We start from the raw sequence: 17829 nt of genomic DNA, 5'->3' as shown, positions 1-17829 counted from the left end.
CCAGTGGTGGATGTAATTCTGGCGGTTGAGAAAATAAGGTTCAGGTCATCCAGTGAGTGGCACTTCCGAAGGAAGAGGGACCCAAAAGTGGGTTTTCACCCTCTTCCCAGGTTTTGGACCAGATGAAAGGAAAGTGACCATGACACTCAGAGTGACCAAGAGTGAGAAAGAGGAGGAAAGAGAGAGAGAGAGGAGAGAGAAGAGAGAGAACATGAAATAAAGCAAGAGAGAGAGAGTGGGGTGATAGAGAGTGAGAAAGAGAAGAGAGAGAGAAAAGAAAGAGTAAGAGAGGGGGGGCCCTGGCAGGAGAGAGTTTTTATAGCCAAAATCTAATGGGGTTTCTGGGTCTGGAAGCTTCCTTGTTGGCGTACAGTGATTGGGTCACACAGTAGTTGCTAGGGTGTCATCTTCTGCCTTCAGGCAGACGGGGCAGGGATCAGATGTGGGTTACTGTTGCACCAGAGAGGTGGGGGCTGAGTGTTCAGCCTTGACTGGGGTCGAGTGTTCAGACTTGAGGCAAACAAGTGATAAGGAATAGATGAATGAGAGTGAGGGTGGAGTGTTCAGCCCACCCTGCAGCTAACATTTGTTCAGCCTGCTCTGAAACTAACAGTATGGAATCCTTTGACCGTGCCAGTCGTCCTGGAACACATCTCTCCTGCCAATCTGGCAGCTGGGAACAGATGATTATTGGCTAGTCCAGGACCTATAAGCAGTAAACCAGGCCACTGTTACCCTACACCCAGTAGTGCTTAATCCCTATACTCTCCTGGGTCTTATCCCCTTTGAAGCTGCCTTCTTCACCTGTGTGGACTCAAGGATGCCTTCTTCTGTATCTGCCCAGCCCCTCGGAGTCAAATAGTCTCTGCCTTCCAGTGGGAAAATCCTGAGATGAAGACAAAGCTCGGCTGAGGTGGATTTGAAAATTCTCCAACCATTTCTGGCACCACAACAGCCTCTGATTTAGAAGCTTTCCCAGTGGACCAACATAATTGTCCAGTGCTCTAGTATGTAGACAACCTATTGCTGGCTGAGAAGACACAGGAGGATTGTATGAAGGAACACTACTCCCCACCCTCCTATGGAAAGCTGGTTACAAGGTTTTGAGGAAAAAGGCCCAAATCTCTCAAGAAAAAGTCAAATACCTCCGTTTTTTTACCTATCCCAAGGACATTGGCCTACAGAATAAACGGCCTCTTTGCTCAATCCCGGTTTCATTAACCCAACACCAAGTTCAAGATTTCCAAATGGCTGCAGGTTTCTGTAGAAACTGGATACCTAACTTCTCTATCTTGGCAAAAAAACCCCTCTTTTATGAGGCTACAAAGAGGGGAGGAGAAACTTCCCAACTTTGTTGGGAATGAGCCCCAAAAAAGGCCTTTGAGGATATTAATTTGGCCCTCCCAATGCGCCCAGCTTGGGACTCCCAGACATGTCCAAGCCTTTCTTGTACATACAAGCATACTGGCATTGCCATGGGGGTCCTGACCCAATGCTGGGGTTATGGCATCATCTAGTGGCATACCTCTCTAAACAACTTGACTCTGTCGCCCAGGCTGGCCACCCTGCTTATGAGCACTGTGGCCACAGCCCTTTTAGTGTCAGAGCTGACAAAATGACTATGGGACAAGAACAGTGTCACACTCAGTACTGACATATAAGGGTCAATATCGACTAATGCCCGGATGGTCAGATACCAGGGAATGTTGTGCAAAAAATCTGTACCTCCACCTGGAAGTAGTGTGGACCTTAAACCACAGGACCCTACTGCCTATTTTTCAAGGTCAACCAGATTATGATTGCATTGAAGTCATGGATGAGGTATTTTCCAGATGACTGGACTTAAAAGACCAGCCTCTCAACGATCTGATGCTAAATACTTCACTGATGGTAGCAATTTTGTGGAGAGGAAGAATGCCTTGCTGGGTCCTCCATGGTGACCCTAAATTCATGACCCTAAATTTTGGGTCCTCCATGGTGACCCCATCATTGAGGCAAAACCTCTGCCAAAAGGAACCTCAGCACAAAAAGCAGAACTTGTTGAGCTGACCTGAACCCTTCAGCTGTCAGCAGGGATATGTATCAATATATACCAGACTCTAAATATGCCTTCACCACCCTCCACATGGACAGAGCTTTGTATATTAAAAAAAAAAAAAAAAGGGCCTAATCAACTCAGGAGGGAAAGACATAAAGTATTCAAAGAAATTCTTGAACCTTAGATGCTGTATGGGCTTTTAAAAAGGTGGCAGTCATGCACTGTTGGGGACATAAGAGGGGAAATGCCACCATCGCTTGGGAAAACTGTAAAGCAGACTGAGAGGCAAAACTCATGACCTCCAAGGCAGCAATAGAATCAATGGCTCTGAATGGGACCTAAAATACTTACAATGTGAGAACACCTGGTTTAAAACTGAAAATGAGAGCTATTTCCTGGGCAGATGAAGATTTGAAAATGGCCCAAAAGCAATTCCTGAGTCCCTAGCCTAGCTCCAGCCAAGCAGTTCCACTGGAAGACCCACATTGGCTGAATGGCTCTTGAGGACACATTTGGCCAACATATTCTACATTCCCCAGCTCTCCAGCATAGCTCGAGTGGCGTGCAAACAGTGTGAAACATGTGCCGAAGTAACATGTGTCAGGGACCTAATTCCTGGGTGCAATATGTTGGGGGGGCCATTTGAAATTATAGTTTTGTGGGGCTGGGATTGTGGCTCAGCAGTAAAGCACTCGCCTAGCACAGGCAGGACCCGGGTTCGATCCTCAGCACCACATAAAAATAAAGGCATTGTGTTGTGTCCATCTGCACCTAAAAAATAAATATTAAAAAAAATATATAGTTTTGGGCTTCACTGAGATAGCCTGGGTTTGAGGTTAAGTATTTGCTAGTCTTTGTGTGTAATTTCTCAGCTGGATAGAGGCCTTCCCTACTGTCACAGAAGAGGCAAATGAGTGGCCCCATTTCTCCTAAAGGAAATCATTCCTCAGCTTGGAATCATAAACATTATGGGACTGGGTAATGGGCCAGGGTACATGGCTGGGGTGGTACAATTGGTGGCAAAGGGGTTCCTTCTCTGGAAGTTACACACAGCATACTGTCCTCAGAGTTCTGGGAAGGTGGAGTGAATGAACCAAACTCTAAAGTTACAATTAAGCAAACTGTGTGAGGAAACCTAACTACACTGGGACCAGGTGTTTCCCATTGCTTTGTTGAGGATTAGGTCTATCCTTACTAGAAAGACTGGGTTCTCCCCTTAGGAGATTGTTTATGGATGCCCTCTTTCCATTATAAGGGGTATACAAGGGAATCTAAAAGTAGTAGGCAACTTTACTCTGAGTCAGCAGATGCAGGAAGATGGTATCATATAAGAAGACAGGGTCTTCTTAGAACTGAGCCCTAAGGAACACCAGTATTTACTATGACGTTTTTCAAAAGGTGGGCCATGGGTTAGTTAAAATATGTACAACTATTACTTGCCTATTAGTGGCTTAAGTCAAAGAGGCTTATAAACTTTGTGAGATACGAAGTCTGAAGGCAATGCCATCCGTGTCAGTACACAGATTTGGCAAACCCGACTCTCTGAGGCCCAGTGTGTTGACTGAGGGAAGCCTCATGGTGGCCCTGGCACTGCCACAACTGAAGACAGGTGTTCAAAGCTCAAAAGGAGGAAATACTACAAAGAGAAAAATTGGTAGATTTCACTATTGATCTAGTCAAGTCCATCTACACCTGGGGGTCGGATAATAGAGTCCGTTTATCATGTAAAATTCTGTTCTTAAGTTCTATTTATGATTAATTAGCAGCAGGATTTGGGTTGAGTGGAGAGGCTGAAAACAAAGGCAGGAAGGCAGAGGGAGCTGAAGGGAATCCACCATGTGAGGAGGCCAAGAGATTACCGCTTCTCAAAACGGCAGAGGGGAGGGAAGGGAAGCTCTCAGGACCCGAGGGTTAGCCACTCTTCTTTTTGATTGGGCTCAGGGAAATGGCATTCTCAGTGTCTTCTGCCAAAAAACATGGCTTTATGTTTGGAACAGAGGTGAGAGGAGGCCAGAACACTGAGGGTTTAAGTGTAAGGGAGATGAATGAGAGAAACTATGTCTTAACAAACTGATTACATTACCCAAACTACTGTGTACACTGGGGGAAGGGACACCATCTTGTCTGATGCTGTGGCCTCAAGTGTGATCAGTTGTGAGAAGTGAGAGGAAACTATTCCCAGTGTGGAAAAGGCAGTGTTCTCTCAAGGAGCTTGCAATTGTCTCTAACCTTCTCCCTTCCCTTTGATCATTTCCTGTATTTCAAGATCTAATTTAGGGTGCCATGCTAACTCTTCTGGACTCGTTTAGCTGTTCCTGATGGCCAAACAGGAGGTGCAGGAATCATGTGAAAGCCTTATGTCTAGAAAGAGGGGACACTCTTCTGAGCCCTGGCATAGCAGGGACAGACACAGACACCTTGGTTCATTGATCTGGAGCTCAGCTCTGCAACAGCAAGATCCACACAGCTAAACATCAGCTCCCATCATGAACATCATTCAGACCTCAGGGAATGCTTTTTTCCACATCTCTTGCTCTTTACCTTCTGTTTTTTGTTGCTGTGACCAAAAGATGTGATAAAAACATGGTTTCAGGGATCTTAGACCATAAATGGCTGACTCCTGCTTTGGGCCAGAACATCATGGTGGAAAGGTGTGGAGGAGAAAAGCTCAGGACACGACTATCAGGAAGCAGAGAGAGCTTTCACTCACCAGGGAATAAAATACACACCAGTGATCCACCTCCTTCAGCCACACCCCACCTGTCTACAATTAACACTGTATTAATCTCAATGGATTAATCCACTGATTGGGTTAAGACTCTCATAACTCAACTATTTCACCTCTAAAGTTTCTTGGATTGACTCACACACAAGTTTTTCAGGGATACCACATATCTAAACCACAATACTTTCAAAACAAGATGACTACATCTAAATACTATGGATGTTTGTGATTTATTCATCTGTTAAGGTCGGAGATAGATATTGCTTTAGAATGGAGAAGGAATTGGGGCAGCAGTAGTTAGGTAACAGAAAAGGTAACTTACAAAACCTCTCAGCATTAGTGCAAGATTCATGTACGAGGGAATACTGTTTTCCAGATGTGCTGAACATCTTTTTATTTTTGCTTCTTTTAATGCATTAATTTTAATTCCACAGGTACTTAGATATTGGAGTAATATTTGCAAAAACTGCATATGGTGGCTGGAGAACAATTTACAATATGAATCCTGATTCCTCATCTGTAAGTCCAGATGGGACATGAACCAAGCATAGTACCAAATCTTCATACCACTGGAAAGGTCAAGAGATTATGGGCCAGGTGTGGTGGCACACACTATAATCCCAGCAATTTGGGAGGCTGAGACAGGAGGATCAGGAGTTCAAAGCCAGCCTAAGCAACTGAGCGAGGCCCTAAGCAACTTAGACCTGTCTCTAACTAAAATATAAAAAAGGGATGGGGATGTGGCTCAGTGGTTAAGTGCCCCTGGGTTCAATCCCCAGTAGCAAAAAAAAAAAGAAGAAGATTATGTGATGGCAAAAATAGTCATATAAGAGGCTATATGAGATTGTTTGCATATGACGTGAAAATCTTGCTTTTTAATCACTTAGTGTTTTGCTGAGGAGGTAAGAAAGTTAACTTTTATGAAATAATACTTTGATTTTTATATATTCAGGTAATATATTTTTCACTAACTTCTAATATCATTTTATGCATACTTGCACTTTCTTAAAATAAAGAACAAAACCACTTTATGCTATTGTGGACAATGCTTGCCAACCAGCTGTTGTACTTTGGCATCTTTTGTTCATGTGAAAGTTCTGTGGCACTCTGACCCTTAATTTTATAAGCCAATGAAAAAAAGACACACAAAACTTGATAGCAGCATAATTCCAACTTAATATACAGAAAAGAAAATGAGCAAAGTCCCAAATCTTTACCCCCATCAAAAGGTCTCTGGACTTAATCTACTGATATTCATTTATGAAAAAAAGACACATTATTAAAGATGCTCTAAGAGTGTTACTGAATTTCATATCAAAAGAAGAGTCTTTTTTAAAAAATATTTTTTAGTTATAGTTGGACACAATGTCTTTATTTTTTTATGTGATGCTGAGGATTGAACCCAGCGCCTCACACATGCTAGACAAAGCGCTGTATCGCTGAGCCACAACCCCAGCCCCTCAAAGAAGAGTCTTATATTGAATTTATTCCTCACAAAATTGTCCAAAATTCTATATGGATGAGTCTTTAAAAATACCGAATTTTAAAAATATATGTATATATATATTTTTAGTTGTAGATGGAGAAAATAGCATATTTATTTATCTTTATGTGGTGCTGAGGCTCAAAACCGTGCCTCATGCATGCTAGGCAAGTGCCCTACCACTGAGCCACAACCCCAGTCTTAAAAATACAGAAATTGTGAAGGAGATGAGAATATAGAAGGACCTTTTCTTTAGAGGCCAAGAGTATTTAAATTTAGTTTCTTGGAAACCATTTCTAACTGGTTAAGAATCTCAAGAGAAAATTGTGGAAAAGAATTATTTCACACTTCTGAATCTTCTCAAACTTAATATCTGCATATCAATGACTTCAGATTTTATTTTTATTTTTTTGGGCAGTGGTGGGGATTCAACCCAGGGCCTCAGGCACACTATGCAAGTGCTATACACTGAGCTGCATCTCCAGTCATTAGAGTTTATTACTACTATTACTTTGCTAAGGAAATATGGGATAGAGAGACACTACTTCTAAAAAAGTATGTGTGACATACAATAAAATCTGTTTACTACTTGACTGTGTTACTTGTCTGTTTTGTGTGTTGGCTCAACAAGTAGATGTTGTTTTCCAACTAAAAACAACATAGAAGAGACAGTGCAGGCTCATCTGAGCAAGACCTGGGACAAAACACAGGGAGACAAAGGAAAATTTAAGAAGCTTCTCATGTTTATTATCTGATTTACATTTTACAAAGCAAAGGAAGGTGCACAAAGAGTTGTTTGACAAAGTCAAATCCCAGACATCACAAAATGGTATTTCTCTGGCTGTCCCAAACAGAGGGTACTTGTGCCTACTCCCAGGGGTCTGTGCTCTGTGATGCAACAGCTCAGTTACAACACTGTGCTGTTGCTGTTGTACACATAGAGAACAGATCCCTGTGCAAGGGACAGCACACTAAATACTGACAGCCCTAGTTCCAGATGTCCAAAGATGTTAGAACCACCTACTACTAACTATGTACTAGAACGGTCAGAAAAAAACAAACTTTGAATACTGTGCAAAATATACCTTTTAAAAGAGAATAGGTTTCTGTTGTGCGTCTCTAATTTATTTCCTCTCTTGCCAAAGTCTGACCATTTATGTCAAATCAAGAGCATACAGCACAAAAATGTTTAAAAAAATGACTTTTAACAATAATCATTAACTTCTCCCTAAAGATCCATGCCTTCAGCTATTTACTTAAGATTTGGGATCTTCCTAATTCAGGAGAACTTTTAATTCTGAGCTCAAGAAAGTTATCTCTCCTACTAGATAACAGGATACTCAGAAATACCTGAGGTATTAATCACTGAAAACATTGTTGGAGGGAAAAAAAAAAGATTGGGATTTCCTAAACTAGCACGAAATAACAGATACAGCTAACACCAGAGGAAAAAAACCACAAATAGAACCAAAGCATATAAGATAAACTGAGGAAGAACTTGCTGTGAGGCTCTAGTTCTTACTATACTTTGCAGATTCTCAGGCTGTACCAAAAATGATTTTAGTGGAAACTTCAAAAATAGCAAAACCCAGTTTTAAGATAGGATACATTTCTAGAGACAAGCATGCACCAGCATATAATTATGGTTTCCGATGACATCAGTATCAATTGAATTTTCAAAAACCCCAGTCTGGTTTTCTTTAATCAGATGTTCTTATTTGATTGCTAATACACCCACTCTGCTTCCAGTGATCATTTAGGCATTGATTATAAAAAATTATGCTCAACGCAGAACACTACAAAATCTAGCATAATTTAAAGGGATTTATATAATATGCATATAAATCTGGTAATTTAACATTCTTTATTACTTCCTAACCTTATGTTTTCCTACTTCCTGATGTTGCTTTGAAATTATAAATGTCCAGGAAACAGGAAGATTACTTTTTTAGGAAACAAATAAAAAGCTTTAAGAGTTGGCTAAAGTAAGCACCCCAGAGCTACTTTACAGAGTAGAAATTCAAATGCCATTTTTAAAAAAGTGAGTTGGAATATTTAGGAAATTCAACAATTCTGTTCTAATGCCTTACTTACTTGCCTGGAATCCTTTCTGATTGTGTGCGTGTATGCTTGCTGACATCAGCACGGCTGAGCCAAGGGGAAAGAATGGGAAGAGTTCTCTCTCCACCCTTTGTTTTTGAGGAATTTATTTAGAAAAGTTTTATTAAAAGATTCTAAAAATTATGAAAAACTCATACAATCTTACCACTGTGTATGCATGTTGGTTTTTTAATTCTTTGGAGCTTGTAGCTCTTTATATAGGGGAGGCACCTCAAAAGGAGAGAGGAAGGACCATCCCTGGCCTGGGAATAGGTATACTAGTGGTACCACAGGAGACGGAGTCGAGATCTCTTTAGAAAATTGTCTTTCAGTTAATTCAGGACAAAGCAACAAAGCAATTGCAAATTAAGCACCAGAAAGATCAATTGATACATCTCCTGTTTTCATGAACAAAGTAATAAGTCTCCTCCCCCACCTTCTCCCTATCATATTTTTCATGTAATGATATTCCAGCCCCAGTCATACAAAGCCATGCCACCTGACGAGGGACAGACCCTGATCAGCAACACTCACAAAACAGAAAGACTTCTTCCCAATTCACAGGCTTTCATCATACAGCTGAATACTGAAACCGAATCTCATGGTCTCACTTTACTATTTCAGTTTGTCAAAAAAGAACCCCAGAGAAAAGAAGCTTAACTTTTCCATGATAAAGTTTGTCCTCTAATTCTATGGATACTAAGTATGAGGCAGGTATGTTTTATTAGGGAAAAAACCCCAACAACAACAACAACAACAAAATACACTCTCAAAGCAAGCACCTGGGTTTTACTTCAGTTTATAATAATTTAATGTGCTTGAGAATTTTTGTGCAAATACACATCATCTTTCATGAAAAATATGCATAGCGCACTTTGGAAAAAGTTGTGGTCAACTTTCCTTACAAAAAAATTTTTACGCATATAAATATACAACATAACCTAATTCCTATTGATTGCACTTTTGGTTTAACCCCTTCGAGCCTCCAAGAAAATTTGAAAGACATGCACTTGATGTTTGTCTTTCCTGGCCACTGTATTATCCAACAAAAATATTCTAAAAACAAGTTTCCTTGGTTCCAACTTAACCCATATTTTCCTTCTTAAAGAAAATCCCTCCCAACCCCTACTCACTTTTTTTTTTTTTGTTTGGATATTGTATAAAAATACAAATTTATAAATGAGCTTTCAATAATTTAATATGAAGGAATTTGGATGGCGTTTGAGCTCACAGTGGCTCAAAGGCCTGAAAACAGGAAAAAAGGAGTCTCAACTTATGATCTAACTAAAAAGATAAAATTCCTTGTTTTGCGAATGCTATGAGCACACCATTAGATGGATGCATGATTTAACCAGACATTAGCAGAGTAACATTTGAGCATCTCGCTACCATCCAAGTAACAGACTGAAATCACCACACCAATCTTTTGGAAGAGCTTTCTCTGAGTGACCGTCAAAGTTGCTCTTTTTCTCTTCCCATCCTGCTATGCTCATCAGAAGTAAAGGTATCAGCAAGTTCAGTTTTCTGGTGTGTTCTAATACTACTGAATTTCTATTCATTCTCTATTTTCAAGACAAGAAAATTCAATTAAAAGATTGTTAAACCTTTCTTTTCTTTCTCCAAACACTCATGGCTCAATTCGTTTCTACTTTCAATTTACCAGACTTCATCCACAGGGACCTCAGCCCAATCTTGTTTCCACACCTCCACTGCCCTCTCCACATTCGCAACCCTTCTGCAACATTCCTTTTCTCTCAAGTCAGACTAGATTGCTTGTATCAGTGCATATCAATCCTTCATGTGCTAATCTGTACAAGGGTTCAGTTAATGATGAGTTTCAGTCCTCCTTCAGGATACTCATTTTGGGTGAGGATGTGCAAACAGGGACACCAAAGCTACCCATCATGACTGGAAGACTCTGATTCCTTCTCAGTCCACCCATTAAGCTGCTACCGGAATTTAAATAAACAGCAGTGTCTGGTTTTTGTAGGCTGATTTCTGCCTCTTGGCTTTTTCCATTCTCCTGGCTGTCAGGGGTCTTGACGACTCTGGCTATCCCTAGTCGCTTCAGCCTATCCACTAGGTTCATCTTCAACTGGCCAACATCAGGAGGGTTCCGGGAAGGTCTCAAGCCATACATTTCCTGGAGGAATGTTTCAGCTGGACGGGAGGCCAAAAAATTTTCAGAGAGATGCACTCGGGTCTCAAAGGGCAAGGGAGAGGGGCATGGTGAATGAGATGGGGAATTTGGAGGTGTGGAAGGGATAGCAAGGGCTTTTGGAAGAGGCGTGAGAAGGGGGTTCTCTGAAATTGGGCTGTGGTACACTTTAGCAGAGATGCCATGCTCCTGTAGAAGTTTGGCCAAGCTCATGGTGCTACTGAAGGTTACAGTAGAATCTCGTCGGTTTGTGATGGATTCACCAATGCTGAGTCTATAGGACATGGCAGGAGAATTCATAGCTGTGTTCGATGAACTATTCCCACTACTTCCACAGGATAGCGAAGGGAATCCAGAGCTCAAAGAAAGAAGCAGGAAGAGAGTATTTAAGAATAAAACAGCAATCCCAAACTGGTGTTTAATTTTTTTTTTTGTACTGGTGATTGAACCCAAGGGCATTCTACTACTGGGCTACATCCCGTCTTTTTTATTTTTTAGTTTGAGACAGGGTATCACTAAGTTGCAAAGGCTGGCCTTGAACTTAGGATACTCCTGCCTCAGCCTCCCCAAGGAGCTGGGATTATAGGTATGTACCACTGTGCCTAGCAAATTTTCAGTTTTATATCACTGAGAAATAACAAACCTCTGACTATTCAATTCCCATTTTCCAAGAAATGTTAATTCCAAACAGCAGTAATACATGAATACTTGAGAAATAAATTTTTCAGTACATTAACTTAGAACATGTGTTTTTAGGAAGTTAGAAATAATTAAAAATTTTGCAACCATTAGACTCTTTCTTCTTATTTTATGCTCAGTTAAGAAGAAAAACTAAATAAGAAATCATGTACTTAAGGAAATGGTGACAGAATGGAGAGTTCTTTAGCCAATTTTCTCCTGAACAAATGTTATCAGTATTTAATAAACTTTCACTTTATTACAAAATGCTCAGTGTATCACAATTTCAATATTTTTAAAGATTAGGAAAAAAATGCAAATTTTTGTAGCACCAACTCGTATAAAAGCTAGTCAAGCAAGTTTGACTCCTTCCTTGGTCAAATTAATCCAACTGAGAACCTCTGATCTGGTGCAGTCCATATTCTCTATGCCATCTCTACACTTAATAATCTTATCTTACTGTAGATTTGCCTGTCCTTTCCCAAATTATATATTTCAATTAAAAGTCCCTTCAAGAACGAATTTTATAAAAATTATCTTGGTGATTGTAAGAACACTGTAGATTGGAATCATTATTGGATATCATTTAAATGCTTCCATAAACAATTTATTTATTTCTATCTTATAGATATTATAAATCATAATCTTATTTCCCTGCACACTGGAAGCTAGAAAGTAAGACTCAAATGCATGGATCACCTTATCTAGTAGATGAGACTTTATGGTACATTTTGTGCACTAGGTTTTATTCCTGTACCCATTTTGTATCCTTGATTCCGTTTTACATCTTCTTTCTTTTTTACTTCTAGTTAACAATATCCCTACAATAGTCAATGGGTCTCTGAAAGCTACCACAGACTCTTTTGGGAATTGGCAGGATGGAAACAACATCCAAGAGAAGCTTGTGCAATAAATAATTTGGCTTTGCCCAGAGAGGTCTGGTCTTTGTCTTCAGCTCTTTTGGGAAGCAGTCTATAGGAATGTCTTTGGTTAGAGTGGGAGCTAGTCACAGATCTTATGATGGGTCTGGCCACACCAAATAGTCTTAGGGTGAAGACTGGCCATGCCAGAATGACCAACAGTGTGATTAAGGCTTGAAGCTTTGGGTCATACAATATCAGTTGTACTGGAGGCTGAATTCAACCATGTGGGAAATCAACCAATTATGCTGACACAATGAAGCACCAGTAAAACTCTGGACACTAAGGCTTGAGTCACACACTGTTACCCATTGATGCCAGGAGAGTAATGACAAGAGATTCTTCATGTGTAGAAACCCCACAGACTCTGCCCTATACATTTCTTTATTTAGATAATTTTAACCTATGTTCTTTCTTTGTAATAAAACAAGTAAAACAGCTTTCTGTGAGTCCTAACAAATTAATAAACTTGACAGAGTTGTGGAAACCCCTTGAACTTTATAGGTGGTGTCAGAAGTGAAGGTGGTATTGTGCAGGGCACTGGTCCTTCAAATTCTGCAGTGTGGCTAACTCTGGATATAGCCTTGGCTGGGTCATTTACTAGCTGTCTGCCCTTGGACCAGTCACTTCAACTTTCAATGTCCCAGTTTCTTCATTTTAAACAATATATACTCACTTATCCTGTCTACTTCAAAGAGTTAAAATGGGGCTGGGGATATAGCTCAGTTGGTAGAGTGCTTGCCTTGCATGCACAAGGCCCTGGGTTCAACCCCCAGTACCACAAAAAAAAAAAAAAAAAAAGAGTTAAAATGATCAAATGTGAAAATAGACTAAAGACAAATTATACAGAACATTACTTAAAATTCTGGGAATTAAAATGAAGGTAATTTTATAAAGAAATTTATGTGAGGCGCCAGATTTCCCAGGCCCTCTTACCTAGGGGTAACCTGAGTGATATCAGAGGGATGTAATATCCTACAGGTGGTGAAGGTGAATGTCGAGTTCGTGCATGACAGACACTTTCCTGGGTTTGAGGTTGAAACTGAAATGAGATTTTCAGGGAGCCAAACACAAAATTGAAAGACTAGGTTAATATTATAAGAAGCTCATCATTATTTATTAATATTAAAGCATTTATCATCTGCCTTTTGTAGTAAAAATCCCCAAATATGGAAATAAAATAAAAAGATTGCATGCACAAGTATTAACTGATTAGTATTTAGCTTAATCCTTCAAAACTTTAAAACTGTAAATAAAAAGGCATAAAAATAGTTTAGCAATGAGAGAAAAATACATTCTGAAAAAATACATTAAAAAAATCAACATCTAGTCATCTAAATTACTTCTGTGATTTTCAAAGTGTGGTCAAAGCTGCTTTTACAGTTATGCTATGATAGGGAATTTTTCTTTTTGATGGGTAAAATTGCTGGCTCTTTAGTACAAATCAAGGCAATGTCTCCAAACTATACTTGTATTTTTCATTCTCATGCACTCATAGTAACAGGAAAAAGAAAAAAAAAAGCCAGATTTAGCTAAGAATGCCCTTGATGAATTTAGTAAAAATTCTTTACTAAATCTTGAATCTTGGCCCATAAATCTTAATGCCATGCAATAAAATGAAGTATGCGTTAGTACTTCTGTTGCACATCAAGGTAATGATTATCTAGAAGAAAAAGCATTTGTGCAGATGAGTTGAAATTTTGCCAGGAAGCCACATTTTTACTTGAAAGAATAAGAGGCAAGCTATAGTTAGTCAGTCTTGGGTATCTGGCAGGCATTTTTCTCCAAAACGAATGAAATGAACCTACTCCTTCAAAAGAAATAACAATAATATTTTCTGCCATTGACAAAATTGTAGGTTTCAAATAAAAATCAGAGTTTTGGAAAACTCGTATCTACCACTAGAGAGCTTGAAAGTTTCCTAATATTTAAGAATTTTCTTTTGGGATAGGTGGTGATATTAATACAATTTCAATATAAAATAATGAAATGTTTCAACCATTAGAAGATCTGCATAACTCACTAAACCAGTATTTTATTAATGACCAATACATGTTTCAAAACTGTGCCTGAGTAAATAAGTTAAAAATACAGGACCAATCCGTTTTATGTAACAAAGTATGAAAATTCATTGATAGAATTGCAGAATCTACATTGCTATAAATGTTCAAGAAACTACCATGGACCAAGTTTTGGTTATAATATTGAAGAATATCAATAAACACCTGAAAAGACTATTAAAATACTCTTTCCTTTTTCAACTTCTACATGTTTATGTGAGGCTGCAATTTTTTTGTATTGCTCAATCAAAACAACATACTGTGAAAGACTGAATGTAGATACTGATAATGAGAATTCTGCTACCTTCTGTTAAGTCAGAATCTAAAGGCTTGTAAAACTGTTAAAAAAAAAAACAAAACAATTTTTATTACTTCTTAAAAAAAAGACTTTTTTTAAAAAAATAAAGCATAGTATTTGTGTAACAGTGATTTAATATTTTAAAAAAAATATTAAAAATATTAAAAAAACTCTTACTTCTGCCAGTTGTTTTCTAACAGCAACTATCAATTGATGTAACACAACCTTCATAGAAACTCTGTCTTGAATTCTCAAAAATTTTTAACAGATACTGAGACCAAAAGGTATGCAAACCTTTTGCAAACTGACTGAATTGATCAATCTCTGACCAATCCATGAAGGCATGGCTGAGATAAAGTAGAGAGAATTAGAATGTCACTAGTGCCACAGATAGGCATTATCATAAATCCAATACTGAATACATTCCAGTGAGATTTGAGCAGAGGAAGCCAGTTGATCAGTCAGAATGCAAAAAGCTACTGGTTACTAGGCCATGTTCAACCAAGCACTCTTCTTACCTGCAACTGGTCCAACTGTTGAAGAAATGGGTGGTAGGAAGATCCCTGTTACTGGTTTGGATACTGTAGGTTTCTGCTCCACGTGAAGAGGCTGCTGAACCTGAAAAGTGATGCCCTCCTCTTCATCCTCCTCTAAATCCGAGATGTGATAGATGGCACCTTTGGGCAACTGGGTAAAGCCTTTAGTAATGACACCTGGTCGTGGATCAAGAATAGTTCCCAAGTTTGGTTGAGCAAGCTGCTGCCAGTGATGTAGAGTTTGTGATCCTGAATGTACAAGCCAAGGGAAAAGAGAGACATCTTAAATCTTGAACAGAAGTTAAAATTATGTGTGCAATAGTAATAATGATAGTAATAAAACTACTTATTGATCTTAATATTTTGTTAATAAGCTTGGCAAATTAAAATTCTCTGTGAAAGACTGATAAGACATTGGGGGTGTAATAACCGATTTCAAAAGTCAACTTTAAAAAGGACAATTAGCAGGGTATGGTGGCACACTCCTGTAATTCCTGCGGCTCGGGAGGCTGAGGTAGGATTGAAAGTTCAAAGCCAGCCTTGGCAAAAGCAAGGCACTAAGCAACTCAGTGAGACCCTGGCTCTAAATAAAATACAAAATAGGTCTGGGAGAGTGGCTCAGTGGTTGGGTGCCCCTGAGTTCAATCCCCGGTATCCCCTCCAAAATAATAAATAAATAAATTTTATAAAAGGATATTTAAAGAAGGGGAGGGGAAAAAATCCAAGAAGACATTCTTAATGGGAATCAGGATGCTGAAGCAGTGAGGAAAAGGATGGGATGTACCTGAGAGGTGGGTTGTGTTTTCCCTGGTGATAAAAATCAATACTCCCCTGGCCTGGAACAGGGCTTATAAACTTGGAAGCCAAAAGCCAGGCTCCTAGGTTGGGAGATAAGTTGAATTTTCAGTAATTTCTTTATGTACTTCCCCATCTTGCTCATGATTCTTTCTCCTCTGGGTTCCCAGGAAGAAAAGGAAAATGAAAATGATAAAAAAAGATACATTCCCTTGGTTCTAGTGTATGGGTCCCTGGTAAACACTCATCCCAAGCACCTGCACCAGATGCAGCATCTAATTATGTCACTACAGTCATTTCATCCTAAGAATGACAACTCTGACAAATGCCTACATCAAACTAAGTTGTGGATCCTTTGAGTTGAGGGATCCTTATAGGTTAACTACCCCAAATTTTGTTTAATGCATAATTCTTTTATAATAATGGTTATGATAATGGCAGAGTCTCATTTGAGAACTGTCAATATCCCATAAAACAAAGAAATTTATTTTGAATTCAAGTACTACCTTAGAATAAAAACTGAACTGAAACAGAAATTAAGAAAAAAAAAATGCAAGCATACAAACCCCAAAGTAATTATTGTTCCTGGATATAGAATTCTTTTTCGAATAGGAAGATGGACATGAGGCATCATCTCCAGTTCATTTTCGTTTTTCATACTATGGAAACTGCTATTAATGACAGTCCTTAGCAAAGGACAGGAAAAGATTCCTCCTCCTCCCCCCTCATATTTATATTAAAAATATCAGAAAAGAACTGATGGACGATGACTTAGAGAACGCTGATCTCATTTACTAATTTTCCACAAAACACGTAATGCCCTATCAGCCAAACAGTGAGATTTGAAAATATATCTTCCACACACAGTGCTCTTATAGTTACAACAGAATCTCAAGTCCAGGGAAAGGAAAGTCCAAATGCTGCCTAGTTTGGACAGAGCCCTTACTGACTTATTACCTTCAAGGGGCTTGACGATTTGTAATTTTTCTGGCATAAAGCCTCGAAGGCAACTGGCACTGCTGAGGTCTGTGATCTCTGACTGGTCGGTGCAAACAGATGCAAGGCTCTCTGTGGGGGTGTCATAGCCACTAACCCCCTCTTTTTGGTCAGCCAGAACCCGGATCTTCCGTTCCCACTCTTCAGCAAAGAACTGCTTCTCACTTAAGTAGTTCTGTCGACGCAGGCTGAGGCGATGCAGTGCTGTAGCCAAATCACTGTCTTCTGAAGGTTCTGGCTGGCTCACCGACTGAGAGCTTCTGCAGGAAAATCAAATTCACTGATCAGATCATAAAGTCATGACCTCTCCTTCCTATAAGGGTGAACATTTAAGAGACTGATTTTAAAAGTGAGGTATTCTCATAGAATATCTGGAGTACAATAACAACAAATCCAAATCACCAGCAATACTTACTAAATGTCATTTTTACAGATATTTCAAATTACTTTAGAGAGGCAAAACATATATTTTATTGTTATGTTGTGTTTGTCAATTTTTCTATTTGATTTATGAAGCTATAGATATGTCCATCTATATGTTCATATCAGGTAGTCAGAAAAGTAAATATCACATTTTACTGAATCTATCCATTGGTTATAAGAGGTATCATTATTTTAAGTAATATGATAAAAGAGAACATGCTATCCATTAAATGACATGTCATTAGTTGAAAAACAACAGTTTAAAAATATGAAATTATGAAAAAATTTCCTTTGGGCTGTGAATGTTGCAAAGTATTTAAAAGATAATAAGATTTGTATAATACTGAATTTTCATAGTTCTCTGGTGCACATTTTTTTTTAAACTTTTCAACATTGGAAAATTAGAAATTATTTTACAAATAACATCAAAGGAAAGATTATACTTGCTTAGTAACTGTGTGAATTCCCATAGATCTGTTTCAGAGCTTCTCCTAAGACAACTATATAACAAGGGACACACCATGCTCATGACAGACCAAGCAACACAAATGAAACCTTGTGTGACAGATTTCTGCATTAGGTAAGATTTTCCTAAAGTGCCATATACTCATGTTTCAAA

The 17829-nt window shown here is 38.9% G+C and overlaps 1 protein-coding gene and 1 non-coding gene across 3 annotated transcripts in view; one reads left to right on the top strand and one right to left on the bottom strand.

Annotated features, from left to right (window-relative positions):
• Positions 1 to 6971: 6971 nt before the first annotated feature.
• The window catches only part of Trak2 (trafficking kinesin protein 2), a 57495-nt gene continuing 46637 nt past the window's right edge, over positions 6972 to 17829 (bottom strand). For both annotated transcript variants that reach the window (XM_027941727.2, XM_027941726.2), the window contains 4 exons: positions 16749 to 17047; positions 14979 to 15245; positions 13039 to 13144; positions 6972 to 10862 (listed from right to left, as the gene is read on the bottom strand). In XM_027941727.2, the coding sequence (XP_027797528.2) occupies positions 10184 to 10862; positions 13039 to 13144; positions 14979 to 15245; positions 16749 to 17047 (1351 nt within the window). In that variant the 3' untranslated portion in view covers positions 6972 to 10183. The remainder of the gene's footprint in view (positions 10863 to 13038; positions 13145 to 14978; positions 15246 to 16748; positions 17048 to 17829) is intronic.
• Positions 12813 to 12886, top strand: Trnaa-ugc (transfer RNA alanine (anticodon UGC)). Its single transcript has one exon. It is a non-coding gene; the product is annotated as a tRNA-Ala (tRNA).

The sequence above is a fragment of the Marmota flaviventris genome, chromosome 11 (assembly GCF_047511675.1).
Source record: "Marmota flaviventris isolate mMarFla1 chromosome 11, mMarFla1.hap1, whole genome shotgun sequence".
Lineage (NCBI taxonomy): Eukaryota > Metazoa > Chordata > Mammalia > Rodentia > Sciuridae > Marmota > Marmota flaviventris.
Note: the sequence above shows the minus strand (reverse complement) of the source record. Positions and strands in the feature narration are given on the sequence as shown.